Consider the following 20,737-nt stretch of genomic DNA (forward strand, 5'->3'; position numbering starts at 1 on the left):
CTTTTGAATACAGCTGTTTTACTGCTTTGCTCAGCATGAATTATTGGCTCTTTTTATACTATTCAGTGTCATGTCAGTACTAGAAAAGGGTTCCAGGACTAGCTCAGTCAAATGGTTAACAAAAAAGACAAATGAAATACAACTACTCAGATGGAACGTTATGGTGAGTGCATAACTTCTGTATCTGAAGTAGTTTACTTAATTTGATCTTCAACCTGTGGGACAGAGTCCCCAGCTACCATAAACTCTTGGGTGGCCCTCATGGAAGGATATTCCGGAGCACCACAGAACCAAAAGATGCTCTATTCTGAGACACAATATCCAACTTGTAATAAGAAATGAGGGTATGAGAGGAGGACCAAGTAGTTGCCAAGCAGATATCATCCAGATAGAAGGCAGCTGACAAAGCTATAGATCAGGTAGAGTGCCCTCACTTGTCCTGGCAGGGACCTACCTTTCATCTCATAAGCTCGAGAAATGCACAACGAAATCGCTCGAGCAACTGTTACCTTGGAAACTGATTTGACTAAAAAAAAGGTTTAGCATAAGACACGAATAGCTGATCAGATTTGCGGAAGGGCTTCATTCTAAGTAAAATCTCAGTTGTCTATAAACATCAAGCAGATGCAACTTGTATTCCCACTTGTTCTGGAAGTTGGGCAAGAAAACTGGTAAATTTATTGTCTGGTTAATACTGGGTTCAGCGCCCACCTTAGGAAGGAAGGATGGATTAGTACGCAACAACACTCTATCCTTGTGAAAGATCATGTAAGGCGCCTTGATAGAAAGGGCTTGAAGCTCAGACACTCTTCTGGCTGAGGTAATGGCCACCAAGAATGCAGTTTTCCATGTCAAAAACTGCAGATCAAACGATGCTGCCAGTTCGAAGGATGTAGAAACCAATGCCTGTAGCACTAAGGTAAGATCCCATGGAGGCGCAGGGTCCTTAACCGGAGGTCTAAGTAGAAAGGTCTCTAAGGAAGGTCTTACAAAGTTGGGAAGACATTCACCCCCACATGGAAATTAGAGATAGCTGCCAGCTGCACCTTAACTGTGGAAGAACTAGCACTCTGATGGAAGATAATGGCCAAAAACTCTAAGACCACTGAAAGAAGAGCCATGAAAGGGTCCGAAGCCCACTAAGTAGCCCATATGGAAAAAGTCTCCATTTGCTACGATACATCTTTCTGGTGGAGGATTTGTAAGCCGCCACCAAAATGGACTTTACAGGGGATGATAATCCCGGAGTCCTGACAATCATGGGAACCACAGCAGCCAAGCCGTGAACTTCAGACTGTCCAGATCTGGGTGAGGGATGAGAAAGGAGATCCGGAACTGCATCCAATGTCCATGGAGGAACAACTAGGTGACACCATAGTGAGGGGAACCAAACCTGGTGAGGCCAGAAAGGGGCTACAAGTATGACTGTGCTCCCCAGCCTTCTAGCTTTCTGAAGAAACCTGGACATAAGCGTTAGTGGAGTATAAGCATAGAAGAGACCGGGAGGGCCAAGCATGAACCTGGGGCCTTCCCCCTCCAGGAGGTTCAGAGGGAAAAACTCACTGCATTTCGCATTGAAAGGAGATGCGAAGAAATCGCAACAAGGCTGACCCCACTTTAGAAAGATCTGTTCTACTACTTAAGGATTTAGAGACCGCTTGTAAGGCATCAGAATCGATCTGCTGAGCCTGTCCGCTAGAATGTTGGTCTGCCCCAGAATGTGCATTGCTACTAGAAAGCTGCTGGTGGAGATCACCCATTCTCACACTCTCATGGCTTCTCGAGAGAAGGGATAAGATCCGGTTCCCCCTTGTTTGTTGATTTACCAGACTACTGGCATATTGTCTGAATGGCAATCATCCCTAGAGGAAGATGGGCATGAAGTGCCTGCAACGCCAGAAGAACCGCTCTCATCTCTAGAATGTTGATATGCAATTCGGTCTCGAAGGGGGACCACGTGCCTTGGACAGTCCTTCCCAAGCAATGACCCCCCCACCCTAGCTGGGAGGCATCCGTGGTCACAGAGATAACATCCCTTGAGGATATCCGGAGACTGAAACCACCACTGAAGGGAGTCCCTGCATGCCCTCAAGATTCTCACTGGAAAGGTGAGAGGAAGGTCTAATAGGGACCACTGGACCGCAAATGTCCAATGAAGAACTCTCATATGCAGGTGAGCCAAAGGCAAGAGACTGATTGTGGCTGCCATGGAACCTAACGCCCTGAACACTGCTGCGGCTGTGGGTACTTGAGCGTGAAGAATTTATAAGACATGCACTCTTAAACTGCGTATCCTGTCCAGGGTGAGAAAAACCTTAAATTGAATAGTGTCCAAACGTGCCCCAATAAAGTCCAGAATTTGGACCGGCCCTAGAGAAGATTTGTTCAGATTGATGATGATACCCAGAACATTTGCTAACTGGATGAAGTAATCCCCGGCCTGACACAGTAGATGCTCTGAAGGGACAGCAAAGAACCAATCGTCCAGGTACAGAAAGACCTGAAAACCCTGGAGTCTAAGGTGAGCCACTACAACCACCATCACTTTGATAAACACCCTGGGGGCTGTGGTGAAACCAAAAGGGAGGGCTCTGAACTGCTAGTGATTGGGTCTCATCTGGAAGCGAAGAAACCTCCGGGAGCATTTGTCCATTGTGATGTAGTAGTATGCGTCCTGGAGATTGATCAAGCACATCCAGTATGCGGGCTACAGAAAAGGCAGGATAGACTGAAATGTGACCATCTGGAATTTTGTCTTGGTTACTGACAGGTTCAATGTGGACAGATCCAAGATGGGTATGAGGTACCTCGTTTTCTTTGGCACTAAAAAGAACCTGGAGTAAACACTGGATCTGGACTGGCCTGGGGAGACTGGTTGGATGACTCGTTTGTTCAGCAACTTTGGTATTTCTAGTGCTGCCTCCTCACGTTGAGCGGGTGCGATGTCTGGGGAAGAGTTTGTTCAGACGGGATTTACTTGAATGGAACCAAATATCCCCTGAATATGATTCGCAACACCCAGCAATCTTTTGTAATGGACTCCCATGTCTTCGGCTGTAGCGACAGGCGACCCCCCTGACTGCCTCCAGAGATGAGCAGTCGGGCAACCCCTCAGAGCTGCTGCCCGGGTCCCTCCGAAAGGGTTCTCAGGACACAAAATTCCTAGGACCCCCCTGCCTCTCAGGCAGCATCTGTTCTGACCCCTTCTGCCTCTGAGGGACGGAGAATCCTGAGCATCCCAGGAAAACGCCTGAGACTTCCAGAACTACATCATCTTCATTCCTAGCGGATTCCTAAAAAAGGATCTTTGAGGAGAGAAGAAGAGAAGTGGATCACGATGGCAGACAGTGTCTTCCCGTCCTTCTCGCTCTGGATCAAAGTCTCTTTCAGAGAGTTCCCGAAGAGGAAAGAACCATCATAAGGGGGGTTGGTGAAAGACGCCTTGAAGGGCTCCGAAAAATGACACATCTGGAGCCAGGTGTGATGCCTGACAGCAACACCTGTCCCAGCCGCCCCTGCGGCTCCATCCGTAACATGAGAGCGCAGTCGCATGGACATGTTGCCAACTGGTTTTAGAGTGGCATTTGAGCGGAGGTCTTCTTGTCCTCTGCCAACATGGACTCTGGGGTAGACTCAGTGATCTCCTTCACTAGATCTTTCTGGAGTCTAATGACATGCGTCCTATAGTTCAGCACCCTCACCGAGAAGGTCACTGAAGCATATACTCGCTTCCCAAAATGGTCAATCCCTCTTGATTCTTGATCAGGGTGATGGACCGTGGAGCTCTCCTGAGCAAACTCCTTCTTGGTGGCAGCCGCCACCATCATCGCATCTACCGGGGGACCCCTTGTTCCAAAGAGTCATGTCTGACAGAGGGCTCAACACTTTGTCAGTGCACTTAGGGATGGGCTCTATGGTGTCCGGCTCCTTCCATGCAGTAGGTGCTAATAAATCTACGAGTGGATCAGCAGGAAGGGACACCCAAGAGGTTGATGGGCCTGAGCCGAATGCCTCCAGGAACACGTACTTGTCTGTCGGTTTGGGGCCTTACCACGCTTGTAACCTCTGGTGAAGGAGCTCCATGATGTCTCCAAATGGGACATGCTCGGGGGGGGGGGGGGTGACCTTGGGGAACCTTACCCTTCATCCAAATCCATGTCTTCTGCAAGGGACTCTGCTGGAGAGTCCAAGTGCCTCCTCTTACACTTACGTTTGCAGGGTACCTCCTCAGGGGGACTCTCTGCGGAGGACTTACAAAGCTCTTGATGTTCCACTGGAACTTCCTGGGGCATCACGACCAAGGGCTGTCTCTGAGATGGCAAGATGGTCGAAGCTGCACTTAGAAGCAGGGGGTCTGGGCAGAGTTCGAGGACTAAATGGTCAGAGGCCTCTACAGAGAGAGAACCCTCTCCACCACATCAAATGCGGAGGGGGAGCAAACCTCTTGGCTTGTACTGGCAGGGCCCGTCCCCCTCTGACCCAATAGGGGAGTCAGAGCCGAACCTCCAGAAGCCAAGATGCTGAGAGGAATGCTCCAGTCCTTAGCACACCCCTCAGATCCAACCCTGAGGCTATGACTCCAAGAGCCCAGATCCGATCCTGTCAGATCCGACAAGCTCAAGGCAATGGCTGGCATCGAGGTACATGGTACCGCCGTCGCTGACCGCTCGACCCAGGGAGTCCTCAGATCCAAGAACTCCAAAACTGCTGGTCGGATCAGAGGAGGAGTTACTGGTCAGAACAAAGGTTGCAAGGAGCCCCCTTCAGAGGGGGAGGGCGCTGGCAACACCCCCATCTGGATCTGGGTGCGGATGAATCTCCATGTCATATTGTCCATCTCTGCTTTGATTAAACTTTGGGTGGAGCGTGAGGACACAAACAAAACTGGATGGGAGAGCCGGTGGGGAGAAGCCCTTACTGAGAATGGACTACAAGTCTCCTCGGGCTCGGGGGAGAACCTGGGGGAGCGTAGGTGAAGAAATCTACGCCTAGTTACTGGCCTGACTTTTGGTGGCGGAGCTGCCACCTACGAGTGGTTAGGGGACCGCTTGAGGGAATGGTCCTTCTTGGCCTTGTTCCCTTCCCCGGACCTCGGAGAGAGTTTGAGTCCCAGAGGCCGGGTAAGAGGAACTAGAAGCAGCAGCTGCTGCTATCCCTGCTAGAGAGGAAGGGATGGTAGTCCCTGAAGAGGGGAGTAATCCCTTCAGTATCAGTTTGTCCCATCTGTCCTTAAGTGTCTGGGGTTGAAACCAGTGCAAATAGGACAGGGGGACTTGACGTGATCTGCACCGAGGCAAACCACGCACAGAGTGTGGCCATCTGCCAGAGATAGCTTATGGCCACACACTGTATATTTGCTAAATCCTGCCTTAGGGGCTTCTGCCATACCCACACAGGCCCAAAAGGCACACACACACACACACACACACACACACACACACACACACACACACACACACACACACACACACTCGCGCTCTCAGATAGGAGGAGAGAAGAGTAAAGTTTTTTTTTTTTTTTTTTTTTTTATATCCGACTCAGATGCGAGTGAAAGTAAAGGATGTAAGAAAGAAACAGAAGTAGTCAGAGAGAGAAACCAAGAGATTACTTCACTTACGTAACCCACTAGCTGGAGCTCAGAAACCATAATTGTAACCACTATGGCAGCAAACGAGATCTGAAGGGAGACAGGGGCATTATGGGTAAGGGGAGGAGTCTGGAGCTCACATCCATAGCTGGAAAATGCAGCTGTGTCCGATCCGATGTGGATCCAAAACCTACAGGTTGAAGATCAAATGAAGTAAACTACTTCAGATCATGCAGTTCAATGCTTTTCCCATTCAATAGCCAGACAGAGACCCAATTACGGTACTCTTACCCTTAAGGACCATTACAATAACTTGATATACAGCAGCATAACTTACCAGAACTAAACACATACAAAAAGAGGGCAGCAATGATATTTACTTACTGCTCCAAGGCACTTTTCATGAACTGTGCTCACATTTCTCACCTGCATAACTTTACAGTGCACTTAATTCATTTAGTCATAAAAGACTTATCTAAATATATGACATTTCCAAAATTCATTTATTTCATTGCAGTATATAATTACAAAAATCCTAAAACTTGTTTTGGATTGGTACTAGCTTATATCAAAAGCATACCTGTTTCAAAGTGTGCAGATAATCATAACAAAATCCAATTATATTTGAGGAGATATCATCATCTTCATGATTAAGTAACTGAAGCATAAGTGATATCTTGGCTTCTGTGGCTTGAAGGGTCATTTGAGCATTGTTAAGGTCACCATTTTTCAATAGTTTGCTCCAGCTCGCTATTAAGGATTGACCCATTCCATTAATAAGTTTTGAAAACTTTGCCAGAAAGTCCACATCCTCCTCCTAAATGTGAAGAGAAAGAGTTACAGAGGGGTATTAAATTTAATTTCAAGTACATTCCAGTCAAGCATGACTGAGTAGCTGACAACTTCAGGGATCAATTACCTTAAATGGCTAAAAAGAATAATTGTGTAAGAACTTACCATAAACTTAGATGTCCTTCTGTTCCATGTTGCAGTACTCATGACAGTAGGGAGGTTGTTGCCTGCAGCGCTGACATCCGGACAGTATACCAAAGTCTTTGGTCCAGGAGGGTATGTGTGACATCCTCTGTCACAGCCATAAACTGACGTAGGGTATTAAAAGTGACAGCTGCACGTACCCTCTTCAGAAGGGACTGCGCATACAGTAGTACTCCTGTAGGTTTAAAGCGGGTCAGAACGGGGGGAGACTTGAGACTTGCATGTAGACTAGACCCCTAGGGTACTAGGTAGGTTGTATCTTCTTCTCTTTCGGCTGTTCCCGTTAGGGGTCGCAACAACGGATTATCTGTTTCCATTTCTTCCTGTCCTCTGCATCTTCATCTGTCACACCAACCACCTGCATGTCCTTTCTGACCACATCCATAAACCTTATCTTAGTTCTTTCTCTTTTCCTCTTGCCTTGCAGCTCCATCCTTCGCATCCTTTTCCCAATATACCCAGCATCCCTCCTCAGCACATATCCAAACCGATGCAATCAAGTCTCTCAGACTGTCTCCAAACTGTCCAACCAGAGCTGACCCTCTAATATACTGATTTATAATCCTGTCCATCCTTGTCACACCCAGTGCAAATCTTAACATCTTTAACTCTGCCACTTCCAGCTCTGACTCCTGCCTTTTTATCAGTGCCACAGTCTCCAACCATACAACATAGCTGGTGTCACTACCCTCTTGTAGACCTTCCCTTTCACTCTTACTGGTACCAGTCTGTCACAAATCACTCCTGACACTCTTACTCTTCTCCACCCATTCTACCCTGCGTGTACTCTCTTCTTCACCTCTCTTCCACACTCACCATTACTCTGAACTGCTGAGCCCAAGGTACTTAAACTCATCCACCTTCGCCAACTCTATTCCCTGCATCGTCACGATTCCTCTATCCTCCCTCTCATTCACACACATATAGTCTGTCTTAGTCCTGCTGCAGTCATTCCTCTCCTCTCTAGAGCACATCTCCACCTCTCCAGGGTCTCCTCAACCTGGTCCCAACACTCACTACAGATCACAATGTCATCTGCAAACATCATAGTCCATGGGGCCTCCTATCTGATCTTGTCTGTCAACCTGTCCAGGGCTTAGAGCTGATCCTTGATTTAATCCCACCTCCACCTTAAACACATCTGTCACTCCCACAATAGACCTCACCACTCTCACACAAACCTCGTACATAGCCTGTACCACTCTTACATACTTCTCTGCCACTCACAACTTCCTCACACAAGACCACAACTCCTCTCTAGGCACCCTATCATATGCTTCCTCCAAGTCCACAAAGACACAATGCAACTCCTGCTGATCCTCGCTATATTTCTCCAACACTCTCAGAGCAAACATCGCATCCGTAGTGCTCTTTCCCGACATGAAACCATACTGCTGATCACTAATCATCGCCCTTCTTAACCTAGCTTCCACTACTCTTTCCCATACCTTCAAGCTGTGATTGATCAGTTGTATCCCTCTGGAGGTACTACAGCTCTGCACATCACCCTTATTCTTAAAAATGGGTACCAAAACACTTTCTCCACTCCTCAGGCATCCTCTGACTTTCCAAGATTTTATTAAACAATCTGGATAAAAACTCCACTGCCTTTTCTCCGAAGCATTTCCATGCTTCCACTGGTGTGTCATCTGGACCAACAGCCGTTCTATTCTTCATGCTCTTCATAGCTGTCCTTACTTCCTCCTTGATCATCTGTTTCACTTCCTGATTCACTATCCCCACATCATCCATCCATCCTCTCTCTCTCATTCTCTTCATTCATCAGCATCTCGAAGTACTCCTTCCATTTGCTCAACACACTCTGCTCGCTTGTGAGTACGTTTCCCTCACTATCCTTTATCACACTTACATGCTGCACATCTTTCCCAGCTCGGTCCCTCTGTTTAGCCAATCAGTACAGGCCCTTTTCTCCCTCTTTAGTGTCCAACCTTTCATACAACTCTCCATATGCCTTATCCCTAGCCTTCACCACCTCTCTCTCTGCCATGCGCCTCATCTCCTTATACTCCTGTCTACTTTCTTCATCTCTCTGACAATCCCACTTCTTTGCCAACCTCTATCTCTGTATACTCTCCTGTACTTCCTCATTCCACCACCAGGTCTCCTTGTCCTCCTTCCTCTGTCCAGATGTCACACCAAGCACCTTTCTAGCTGTCTCCCCTTACTAGCTCCGCTGTAGTTACCCAGCTATTCACTAACTCTTCACTGCCCCCCAGTGCCTGTTAACTCTTCCCTGAACTCCACCTCACAATCACCCTTTTTCAACTTCCACCATTTGATCCTTGGCACTGCTCTCACACTTGTCCTCTTCTTCTTGATCACTATGTCATTCTACAGACCACCATTCTATGTTGCCTAATTACACTTTCCAGTCACCACTTTAGAGTCTGCAAGCTCCGTCAGACTGGGCCTCCTGCATAGGATATAATCCACCTGTGTGCATCTTCCTCCACTCTTGTATGTCACCCTATGCCCCTCCCTCTTCTTAAAATACATATTCACCACTGCCATGTCCATCCTTTTCACAAAATCCACTACCATCTGACCTTCTGCATTCATCTCCTTAACACCATACCTGCCCATCACTTCCTCATCCCCTCTGTTCCCTTCACCAACATACCCATTGAAATCCACTCCAATCACCAGCCTCTCACCCTTGGGTACACTCACAACCACTTCATCCAGCTCACTCCAAAATTTCTCTCTCTCATCCATTGCATACCCAACTTGCGGAGCGTATGCACTGACATTCATTACACCATTTCCAGCTTCATAAACATCACTCTATCCAACACTCTTTTCACCTCCAAAACACTCTTGGGCATACTGTTCCTTCAGGATAACCCCTACCCCATTTCACCTACCATTCACACCATAATAGAATCAGAACCCGCCTCCTATACACCTGGCTTTACACCCCTTCCATCTGGTCTCATACACACACAATATATCAACCTTCCTTCTCTCCATCATATCAGCTAGCTCTCTCCCTATACCAGTCATACTCCCAACATTCAAAGTTCCTACCCTCAACTACTATACTCAACCTTCCTCCTCTCTTTCGCTTTCGGGCATGCCTTCCCCCTCCTCTTCTCCTTTGGCCAACAGTAGGCTAAACTATGCAGGCTGTGCATAGTGGAGAAACTGTGAAAGGGGGAGAAAAAAAAGTGGCTACTATGTCCCCACAAGTATGCAAAATAGGTAAGGAAGAGGGGGCAGGAGGGACTGAATACTGCAACATGGAAGAAAAGGACATCTATTCTATGTCCTTCTATTCGCATGTTGCAGTATTCATTACAGTAGGGAGAGTACCAAAGCTTTTAGGAATGAGCCAGGGTGGAGGACTGGAGTCCCTGGTCAATGAGACACTGGAGAACTGATCTGGCAAACCCAGCTCTGGATGCTAGGTCCAGTTTATAATGTTTGGTAAAGGTGTGTACTGAAGTTCAAGTGGCAGCCTCTAACATTGTGGTGTAATCAACTCCCTTGAAAAAGGCAGCTGAGGAAGCAGCTGCCCTGGTGGAGTGGGATTTGACATGTCCATGTAAGGAATAACATATGGCAATGCACTTGGAGATCCATGATGAAATGGTCTGTTTGTAGACTCCCTGCTCTAGAGCCCCCGGATGGACGATGAACAGCTGGTCAGACTTATGAATAGGTCTTGTTTTGTCTAAGTAGTACCTCAGTTGCCTGTGGACATCTAGAGAATGTAGAGTCCTCTCTGAGGGATTTTGTGGGTGAGGGTAAAAAACAGGCAGATTACTGGTCTGGTTTAATGAGAGTTCATTAACCACCTTAGGCATGAAGGAGGGGTTAGTCCTGAGGGCAACACTCTCCTTGTGAAAAATAAGGTAAGGAGGGGTAACCATAAGGGCTTGTATCTCCAATACCCTCCTGGCGGTAGTAAGGTCCACTAGCAGAACTGTTTTTAAAGTGCACAGTTTTAGTGGTACTGAATGTGCTGATTCAAAAGGTGACGATGTAAGTTTTTCTAGTACAAAATTCAGGATCGAAGAGAGGTATGGGCTTTCTTTGGGGGGGTCTGATATAAAGCACCCCTTTCAGGCAAAGCTTGACATCCAATCTTGAAGCCAGAGGTGGTAACATGGGCAGACAAGTAGAGATGGCAGATAAATGGACTTTGACTGAAGAGCAAGTTAGTCCCGAGTGAAGGAGCTCATACAAACAGGAAAGGACCAAGGTTTCATAAGTAGTCATAGGGTCCTGGCTTTTCCTTTGACACCACCAGGAGAATCTCTTTCATTAAGAAACTATTTCTCCTGGTACTTGGTTTTTCTGGCCTCGTGCAGAACATTGAGTATGTCCTCTGAGTATAGGTGTCTGAGGGGGATTAAAACCTTATCACCCATAAGGTCAGTTTCAGATTGTACAATTGAGGGTGTAGTAGGGATTCCCTGTCCTGTGTGAGCAGGTCTATTCGGTGGGTAACCTATGATGATTGCCCTTGGCTAGTAGGTGTAGAAGAAGAAACCAATGCTATCTTGGCCAAAAGGGGTTCATCAACAGGTTTTTGGGTTTGTCCCTCTGGATTTTCAGGAGGAATTTCTGAATCAGTGAGAAGGGGGAGAAGGCATAGAGATGCATTCCCTCCAAAGGAAAGGAGAAGGCGTACACTTTCCAGGCATGCAGATGCGGGCCCCGTGTGCAGAACCTGGGCATCTGTCTGTTCTGAGACAAGGAAAAAATATCTCCTTGTGGAATATCCCACCTGTGGATAATATCCAGGAACCCCTCTCTCTGAAGCATCCATTAATGAGAGGGGGCTGAAGTTCTGCTGAGTGTGTCTGCTATAACATTCTCTATAGAGGGAATACACACTGCTACCAAATGAATCTGGAGTGACTATGCTAGGGTCCAGATTTGGGTGGCCAGGCTGCAACGATGGTAGGATCTTGTAACTCCTGTTTATGTACCACAGGACAGTCATATTGTCTGTGATCACTTTCAGAGTTCCTGGCTGTAGAGCTGAACTGAATGTCTGTAAGGCAAACAGTAGTGCACTCATTTCCCAGATCTTGATATGGTCCTTTTGTCTTAGGGTGGGCCATTTCCCTTGCATGGTGAATTGCTTCGGTTTGTGTACAAGCACTGCACCCCAACCCAGGTCTGATGTGCCTGTGGAGACTTGTTGAAGAAGGTCGGAACCTGTAAGGGGGTTGTGAGGTTGAGCTGGATGGCTGATACCAGCCACTGGAGTTCCCTCTTCAAGCACTGAAGTAGGGGAAGGGGGGTGGTCCAGAGGGTGGGAGTGTTGGCTCCATAAGTTCTTTAGGATCCACTGGATTTTTCTCATGTGGAGTCTTTCCAGAGGTAGCATGGGTATTAGGGATGCCATATTGCCTAACATCCTTAGGAACTCTCGGGCTGGCAAGGTAGGTGTGTCTAAAGAGATTGGTGAAGTATAGACAAAGGTCTAGGATCCTTTTGTCTGGAATGAAGGCTTTCAATCTATTTGTTCTGATCCTGCATCCCAAGAACAGCAGGTGCTGAGTGGGGTTCAGGTGAGACTTTTCATTGTTTATGGTAAACCCTAATTGAGTTTGGGTAGATATCACCTGCTGTAGGTGGAGCAGAAGGACTTGGCGGTCCTGGTGAGGAATGAGCAGGTCATCTAGATATGGGTATATTTGTATACCCAGTGTTCTGCAGTGAACAATGAAAGGTGCTAGACACTTTGAGAAGACTCGAGAAGCAGTGGAAAGTCCAAAAGGCAAGGCAGAGAATTGAAAATGCCAAGAACCTATTGCAAAGCGGAGGAATTTCCTGTAATCTGGATGTATAGCAATGTGAAGGTAGGCATCCTTCAAATCCAGGACTACCATGAAAGCCTCTGTTGGTATGAGTGGTAGCAGCAAGGGTAAGGTAATCATTTTGAAGCTGGGTACCTTGAGAAACAGGTTTAGGAAAGATAAATCCAGAATTGGCCTCCATGGGCCATCTTTCCTTGGTACCAGAAACATTCTGGAGTAGAAACCTTAGTTTCTTTGTGGGGAGGGTACCTGTTCTATGGAGCCCTGACCTAGTAGCTGTTGAATGATGGTGGGAAAAGGTGAGTTTGATTTGTAGGAGGTTGGGGAGTTCCCCAGAAGGGGATAACATCCACCAAGTTATGAAGTATCCCTTATGAATGACAGAGAGGATCCACTATTCTGATGTAATTCTCCGCCAAGAGGGTAGTGAGAGGGTGAGCCAAAGGGATGGGGGGTGTTTGGATCTAATAGTTGTAAGTCACAGTGGAGGCGGTCTGGTTTGATCAGACGAACTCCAAAAGGGTGGGGAGGGGGGGCAGAGGGTTGGTAGGAAACCTGGGAGTAGAGCTTTTCCTGGGTTGGCTGCATCCATTTGCTGAGAAGCTGAATGTGAAGACCGTCTCCTAACAAAAGAAGGTCTTTGTGGATAGTTTCTGTGATATCTGGGGATAGGAGACACCAGCAAATGTTTTAGGTTTTGAAGTTCTTTTCCCTTTTCTTGAAGGGATTTGAGAAGCTCTGCTGAGGCTTGTCCAAATAAGGTTTTACTGTCCAATGAGCATCAAGCAATTTAGTCTGTACATCCATAGGGAGTGGTTGTAGTCTCACCCAGGAATATCGCCTTAAAACAGAGCCTGATGCAGCAGATTTAGAGGTTTCCACAGCATCATAACTGTAACTGATGGAGTGCCTAGTCACTTGAGATGCTGTGGAAAGTAGGTGTTAAGCTGGGTTTTAATGGAAGAGTCAGGAGCCTCAGAGAGGAGGGCAGAAGCTGTGGTAATGGTGTCCAGGACATACCTAGCCATGTGAGTTTGATAGCCGAGAGCTCTTATAGCCAGAGTAGAGGAGGTATACACTTTCTTCCCTAATCTGTCCATGAATTTGCTGTCTTTATCAGTAGGGCAGAGAGCAGTAGATGGTAATTGTCTGGATGTTTTATCAGCAGATACTGCAATAACTGATGGGTCTGCTGGAGGGTTTTTAAAAAGGAATTGCGTGTCTTGAGGGAACTTATAAAAACGGTCTGGACATTTTGAGGCTGGTAGCTGTGAGTCTGGGAACTGTGAAGCGGCCATCCTGGAAGGCAGGTAGCAAAGGGGGCACAGCAGAAGGGGATGGTTGTTCCATTTGCAGTAGGTCAAAGCACCTTTTCTTGGTGTTAGAGACCTCTGAGGCCTACCACTTAATGTTCCCTCATGAGGGAGAATGCGTCTCCAAAGGTGAATTCTTCCCAAGGGATATCAGGAGTGATGGGATCCTACTCCTTTGGGGTAATGAAATCCTTGGGAGAGTCTATTTGTGATCCATATGTAATAGATTCTTCTGAAAAGGAGTAGTCTTCCTCTGACACTTCTAAGTGAGGCCCTGGAGGAGAAGCAAGAGGGGGTTGTTTTTTTCTGTAAGGCCTGGAATGCCTTAAAAAGACTGAGAAAACTTCCCATCCAGGAACCGGTTAACACTCAGGATGTTTTATTTTTTGCCTTCTCTTCAAGGTGGTAGCCAGTTTTGAAAGAATGAGAGCCGTCTGGGTGGATGGAAGTGCAGGAGTAGGGCCTTCTGACTGAATGAGTCGTGGTTCTCCATCATCAGGGCCTGATGGGTGATTAGTCTCAGCAGACGTACTTAAAGTTTCCGCCATCCCAGCTTCCATTGAGGTTACCAGGCCTGGTTTGGAAACGGCGGTCTGAGATCATCCCGGGACTTCATCAGCCTCCAGAATCTGCTCGGATGTCTGAGGTGTAGAGTGGGAATTTGACCTGATTTTCTTGGCCTTCTTCCACGACAGCTCATCGGATGAGCCTACTCTACCTTCCATACCGAGTGCAAGACATCGCAGCCTTTGCTTTTCTAAATACAGTTTTAACGTGGCCAGATGGCTGTGAAGTGTTTGCAAATGGGACAGGTATGTTCGTGGGCCTCGCCTAAGCAAAATATGCACTTGTCGTGCGTGTTCTTGCGAGGAATTTGTCTCCTACAAGCACACTTCCCCATTCTACTGGACATCTAAATCTTAGCTATAAAAAAAAGACAATGAAAACCCAACAGGGTACTTACCTGCAGTGATAGATGAAGCGGTCGTCTGATCTGTAGAGGTTGGTCTGAGAATTCGCTGTCTGCTTTCCAAACTGGCAAACAAGAGTCCGGACGTTCACTGCGGCAGAAAAATAAGAGGATACGTGCAGATGTCACTTTTATACCCTACACCGGTTTATGGCTCTGACAGAGGACGTCACACGTAGTCTCCTGGACCAAAGACTTTGGTATACTGTCCGGATGTCAGCGCTGCAGGCAACAACCTCCCTACTGCAATGAATACTGCAACGTGAGAATAGAAGGACATCACAATATTCAAGAGAACTTTCTACTGAATCAGATGATTTACAAAGCAATTTTTTATGATGGATCCACTCACCCTACAGCAGAAATGTTACAAAACCATGTTCAGAGATATCCATCTGGACTTAACACTGCACACTACGACAATGTCCCAAGCTGTTCATTATCCCCCTAGAGATCGCCCACTTCATCACATGCCACCAGCAAACATTCCACTTTCTAATCAATACACATCCATAAAGATGACATACTCAGATTATTCACAAAGTTATACACAAGTATGGTACTGCCCAATTACCAGACAAGTCCAACAGCAAAGGCTATAGCAGGGGAGACACCCACTTGCAGGGAGACAGTAACAGACAATTCAAGACAAAGTAAAGGGGGCCTTCACCCAGAATGAATACTGTCTACTGTACCTAACACCGATGACCTTTCATGATGGGTCTTTGGCTGGGGTTGACCCTCAAGTAGCAATAAATAGGACACATGTTGCTACATATTACTAAAATAAAGCAATTAGAGTCAATTAGCTGTGCTCCAATAAAGTCAAACATCCAGATTCACAGTTCAGACCATTCTTGCTGAAGGTAAGCAATTAAGACTAAGCAGCTGTAGCTTACTTGTCTGCAAGTGAGACCATACTTGGAGAGCACTACAGGCAGCCATTCCTCTATTGACATCTGCTAGAAATTTATCATGATGGCAAGGTAATCAATTATGAAATCTGCTTGAAGTCCATTTGGAAAATACAGTTGTGTACACTTACCATAAATGTAGATGTTCGAGTGCATTCACTGTTGCAGTCATTACATTTGGGTTATCTGCTTGCAGGTAGCCCTCAGTCGGCCTGATTAACAAAGTCTTGAGTCCGGCGTCGGTTGCTGTCCCTTCTTCCATTACGTCAGGTCATCATGGGTATAAAACATGCAGCCGATGCCATTACATCAGTTTTTCTTGCCACAGATGTCGGGTGCCCCCCTAATGGGAAGCAATTTAATATAAAAGTACAAAGATATACCTCCAACAAAAAATCAAATACACCAAAAAGGCTTTTAAGCATAGTAAAGGAAAGCAGAGGTATAGTCAAAAGAAGTAAGGGGGTTGGAGGGAGGGTAACCATGACTGCAACAGTAAATGCACTTGAACATCTCCATTTATGGTAAGTGTACACAACTGTACTATGTTCTTCATGTTTCACTGTTGCAGTCATTACATTTGGGTAGATTCCCAAAGTTATGGTTGGGAGGAGGAATTTAGATAGCATTAGGACCAGCCATAAGGCCCTGCAAGACTGCAGTGGCAAAGCCAGCTCTAGATTTAGAGAAAATTGGCAAATGATAAAGCTTTGTGAAAGTACGTACAGAACTCCGGGTAGCAGCTTCTAGGTTGTCCCTGGTAGGGATGCCTCTGAGAAAGGCTGTAGAAGTAGATGCAGCCCTGGTGGACTGAGGTCTGATCCCCTGGGGGATAGGTTTTCCATGGTGCTTATAGCAGAAATTAATGCAATGGCTTATCCATTTAGAAATGGTTTGCTTTGAAATAGCCTTCCCCTCTGCCCCTGCAGCAAATGCCACCAGCAGTTGTTCAGATTTCCTTTGAGGTTTAGTCCTGTCCAAGTAGTATCTAAGTTGTCTGTGCACATCTAAGGAATGCAGTATCCATTCCCCTTTATTCTGTGGATTGGAAAAGAAGGTTGGCAAGTGAATGGACTGATTAAGAGCCACACTGGATACCACCTTGGGCATGAAGGATGGATTGGTTCTGAGGGACACCCTGTCTGCATGAAAGGTGGTGAAAGGCTCCACTGCCATAAGGGCCTGTAATTCAGATACCCTTCTAGCTGAAGTGATTGCTAAAAGGAAAGCTGTTTTCCAAGAAAGAATTTTTAAGTCTGCAGTAGCAGATGGCTCGAAAGAAGGTAGGGTTTCTCCAAGACAAAGTTAAGGTCCCAGGCTGGGTTTGGAGCTCTCCTGGGTGGTCTCAAATTTTTGGCCCCTCTGAGGCACTGCTTGAGCAGTGGATGAGAGAAGAGGGGAGGTTCTGTGTTATAATGAGCTGAAATGGTTGAGGGGTGGATTTTAATGGAGGAAAAATACAGGCCCTTGTAAAGCATCTCAGTTAAGTATTGCAAAATCTGAGGTAAATTGGGCGCTGCTGTGCTCATTCCTTGAGATTGCTTCCAGGCACAGAATATTTTCCATTTTTCAGCATACGATTTTCTAGTACCCCTTGCCTCTAAAATGATATCCATCACAGGTTTGCTGAGGGATGGTAAAGGAGAGATTAAGTAAATAGCCAGGCTGCAAGGTTCAGTGTTAGAAGCTGAGGGTGCAGAATCTGATTCGCCTGCTGAGACTTCAGGGGAGGAGTCTGAGACAGGTGCCATGGAGATGACCATGACACACTGCGCAGGAGGGGGTACCAGTGTTGGCAAGGCCAGCCTGGAGTAATCAAAATCATCCTTGGTTTGTCCTGTTTGATTTTTAGTAGTACTTTGGAGAGCAGAGGCAGAGGGGGGAAGGCATACACGGATAGGTTTTTCCAGCTGAAGGACAGAGCATCCACTTTCCAGGCTTGCTTGTGGGGAGTCCTTGTGCAAAATTTGTCCAATTGGTAGTTATGGGGAGAGGCAAACAGGTCTATATCTGGGCTCCCCCATTTGCTTGCTAATATGTTGAAAATCCTTGGTTTCAGTTTCCACTCACGTGGGTCCATGAGGTTTCTTCTTAGTCCGTCTGCCAGTGTATTTAATTTTCCTGGCAGGAATTGAGCTTGCAGGTGCACTTGGTAGCTCAAGGCTGTGTTCCACAATGCCACAGATAGTCTGCAGGGGGGGGGGTAAGAATGTGTACCCCCCTGCTTGTGTATGTACCACATAACAGTGGTGTTGTCCGTCTTTTACCATGTTGTCCTGGAAGAATATGGTCCTTGAAGGCTGTCAGAGCATTCTGTACAGCTAACATTTCTTTTTGATTGATATGCAGGTGCATTTAACTTGGGTTCCATTTGCCTTGAATGCACTTCCCTGCCAGGTGAGGCCCCCATGCATAGCCTGATGAGTCTGTTGTTAGGGTTTGGGCGGCAGGGGGTGGTGTGAAAGGTAGTTCCTTGTTTTGGTGGCAGGCCTCTGCCCACCAAAGGAACTCTAGGCAAGGTATGATAGGAATCATTGTTTCTAGGTCTTGAGAATGTTGACACCATAGGCTTTTTAGATACCACTGCAGTTCCCTCATATGCAGTCTTGCATATGGAATTAGAAGAATGCAGGAGGCCATGAACCCCAAGGCTTACAGTATTTGTCTTGCAGATAGCAGGGTTTTTGGGGACACTTGTTTGTAGTAAGTTGTCAAATGAATTTGATTCTCTGGCGTGAGGTAAGCCATCTGGGAAGTTGTATTCAAGCTTGCTCCCAGGAATATAATTTGTTGACAGGGTACCAGGTGTGATTTCTTTTTGTTTACGGTGTACCCCAGACAAGTTAGTACCCTTTGTACAAAGGCCAGATGATTCAAAAGTATGTCCTGGCTTTCCGCCTGAATTAGACAATCGTCCAGGTATGGGTATATTTGAATATTTCTTTGCTTGCAAAATGCAATAACTGGAGCTAAGCACTTTGTAAATACCCTGGGCGCAGTAGATAAGCCAAAGGGCAGTGCAGAGAACTGATAGTGCATGTAGCCTTCTTTGAAGCGTAGGTATCTTCTGCAAGATTCCCCGATTGGAATGTGCAGGTATGCTTCTTTTAAATCTAGTGCTGCCAGCCAGGCATCTTTGCCTAACATAGGAAGTAACTGGTGAAGAGTCAGCATCTTGAATTCTGATATATCCAAAAGGGTGTTTAGAGTAGATGGGTCCAGGATAGGACGCCATGAATTGTCTTTTCTGGGTACCAGGAAAAGTCTTGAGTAGAAACCTTGTCCCTTTTCCGCTTGTGGTACCAGTTGAATAGCCCCCATGCTTGAGAGAAAGTGCTCATCTTTGGGCCTCTGCCCACAGACTTGGGGGTAGGTCTGGCCACCAGCTTGGTGTTGGCAACGTGTGGAAGTGAAATCTGTATCCCTGGGATACTATATTTAAAACCCATTTGTCCTGGGTAACAAGTTCCTAATTCTTTGCATGAAGAGAAATCTTTCCCCCCCAAAGGGGCAGTCAGTTGATAAGTGCTTGGAAATTTTAAAAGGAAGTCAATGAGACAGTTTAACATGGGGGGGGGGGGTCTTATTCCCAGATTTGGAAGTGGAGGCCCCCCACTGCTTAGTTTTGTGTGTCCCCTGGGACTGAAACCTGGGGTTTTTGCAGTGTCTGGGTTTGGCTTGAGAAGACCTGGAAGGGGCTGGAAAGGACCAATTCTTAGAGGGCCAGTGACTACTAAATCTAGGAGCCTGAACTTGTAAAAAAATAAATCTTTAATAACAGTTTACATAGATTTAGCTTTATCTTCCATCTTTTTAAGAACTTCCTCAGCCTTGTTACCAAACAGGCGGTCCTGATTTAAAGGAGCATCCAACAATTTAGCTTTAACATGAACAGGCAAAGACTGCTCCTTAAGCCTATCATGCCCTCTGAGCAGAGACCCAGTAACAGCAGCCCTGCAAGAGGCCTCTAATGAATCAAAACCACACTGCAAAGTATGCTTTCCAACTTGTTCAGCAGAATGCATTAAATCCTGTAATTCTATATTTTCCACACAGTCAGGAATCAACATCATTTTCTGTTTAAGCAGTGTCCAATAACATGTTGCTGATACTTTAACATATGAAGCTGGCAGTTTAAAGCCCTAATGGCCAAGGTTGCAGAAGTGTAAACCTTCTTACCCCATCTATCCAGCACCCTGGAGTCTCTATCAGAAGGGGTAGGATTTTTAGCAGAAGAAGCCTTAATGCCCTTGGGCTCCTGTGAAATAGTCTCTGGATCTGCAATAGGATTTTTAAAAAGGAACTTGTGGGACTCAGGGACCCTGTAAGTATCTGCACCAAAAGCTCACACTCCAAAGATTTTATTTAAACAAAAAGGTAAGCGCTTTCACAACTAACCAAGTCGCTTCATCAGACAGCTAGCAAAATACTATAAAACATTTAAATAAATAAATGACATGTCAGGTGATCAGCACTGCTAAGGTCATTGGTTATAGTTAATTAAAAACTTGTCATGATTAGTTAAATTAAAAACACATGAGTGCTGTAAAAACACGTGTGCTGTGCATTGTATAGCCTTACTTGTTTGTCTTTCGGCTTTTTCCCAGTAAGGGGTTGCCACAGCGGAACTCCAGTCTGCTAATGATTGGTAGTAGATTTTTACTAAACGTCGAGGTGCCTGCTCGATGCCCAACCTTCAACGAAGGCACGCCCATTTACGCACGCATGTCTTTTGAATGCTACCCAACCGAGGGGAGGACTTATAGCCTTACTAAGCTCTTATAAAAGTGGAGAAAGCATTTCACATAATAACACTGCACATAACAAGCTAACCATTTATGTATATATCATACTAAAAATTAAAGCTTCCAAGGACAGGTTACTAGAATTTCTGTGGCAATTGACGTGCTTTGAGAAAAGGTTTAAGGGAAGCAATGCCATTCAAACCTGGGGGGTTTTCAGCATTAAGCTTCAGTATCCATTTTTGCTCAATGCTTTCTGTGTGATTCTCAATGTCGCCCCCTCTGATGTCAGGATGTATTACTTGTATCACAAAAAATTAAAAAATATGTGTAGGACCTTCGCAGCTTACATGGTTAGCTAATGCACTGCTGTCTTTCTTATTTTTGATGTCCCTAATATGTTCAAGCACTCTGTCTTTG

General features: G+C 46.2%; 1 protein-coding gene across 1 annotated transcript in view; it reads right to left on the bottom strand.

Annotated features, from left to right (window-relative positions):
* The window catches only part of XPOT (exportin for tRNA), a 3,393,313-nt gene that overhangs the window by 2,354,623 nt on the left and 1,017,953 nt on the right, over nt 1-20,737 (bottom strand). The window contains exon 9 of the mRNA XM_044088045.1: nt 6,168-6,404. Coding sequence (XP_043943980.1) covers nt 6,168-6,404 — 237 coding nt within the window. The remainder of the gene's footprint in view (nt 1-6,167; nt 6,405-20,737) is intronic.

This window comes from Protopterus annectens, chromosome 11.part0 (assembly GCF_019279795.1).
Source record: "Protopterus annectens isolate FY-2018-M chromosome 11.part0, PAN1.0, whole genome shotgun sequence".
Taxonomy (NCBI): Eukaryota; Metazoa; Chordata; order Ceratodontiformes; family Protopteridae; genus Protopterus; species Protopterus annectens.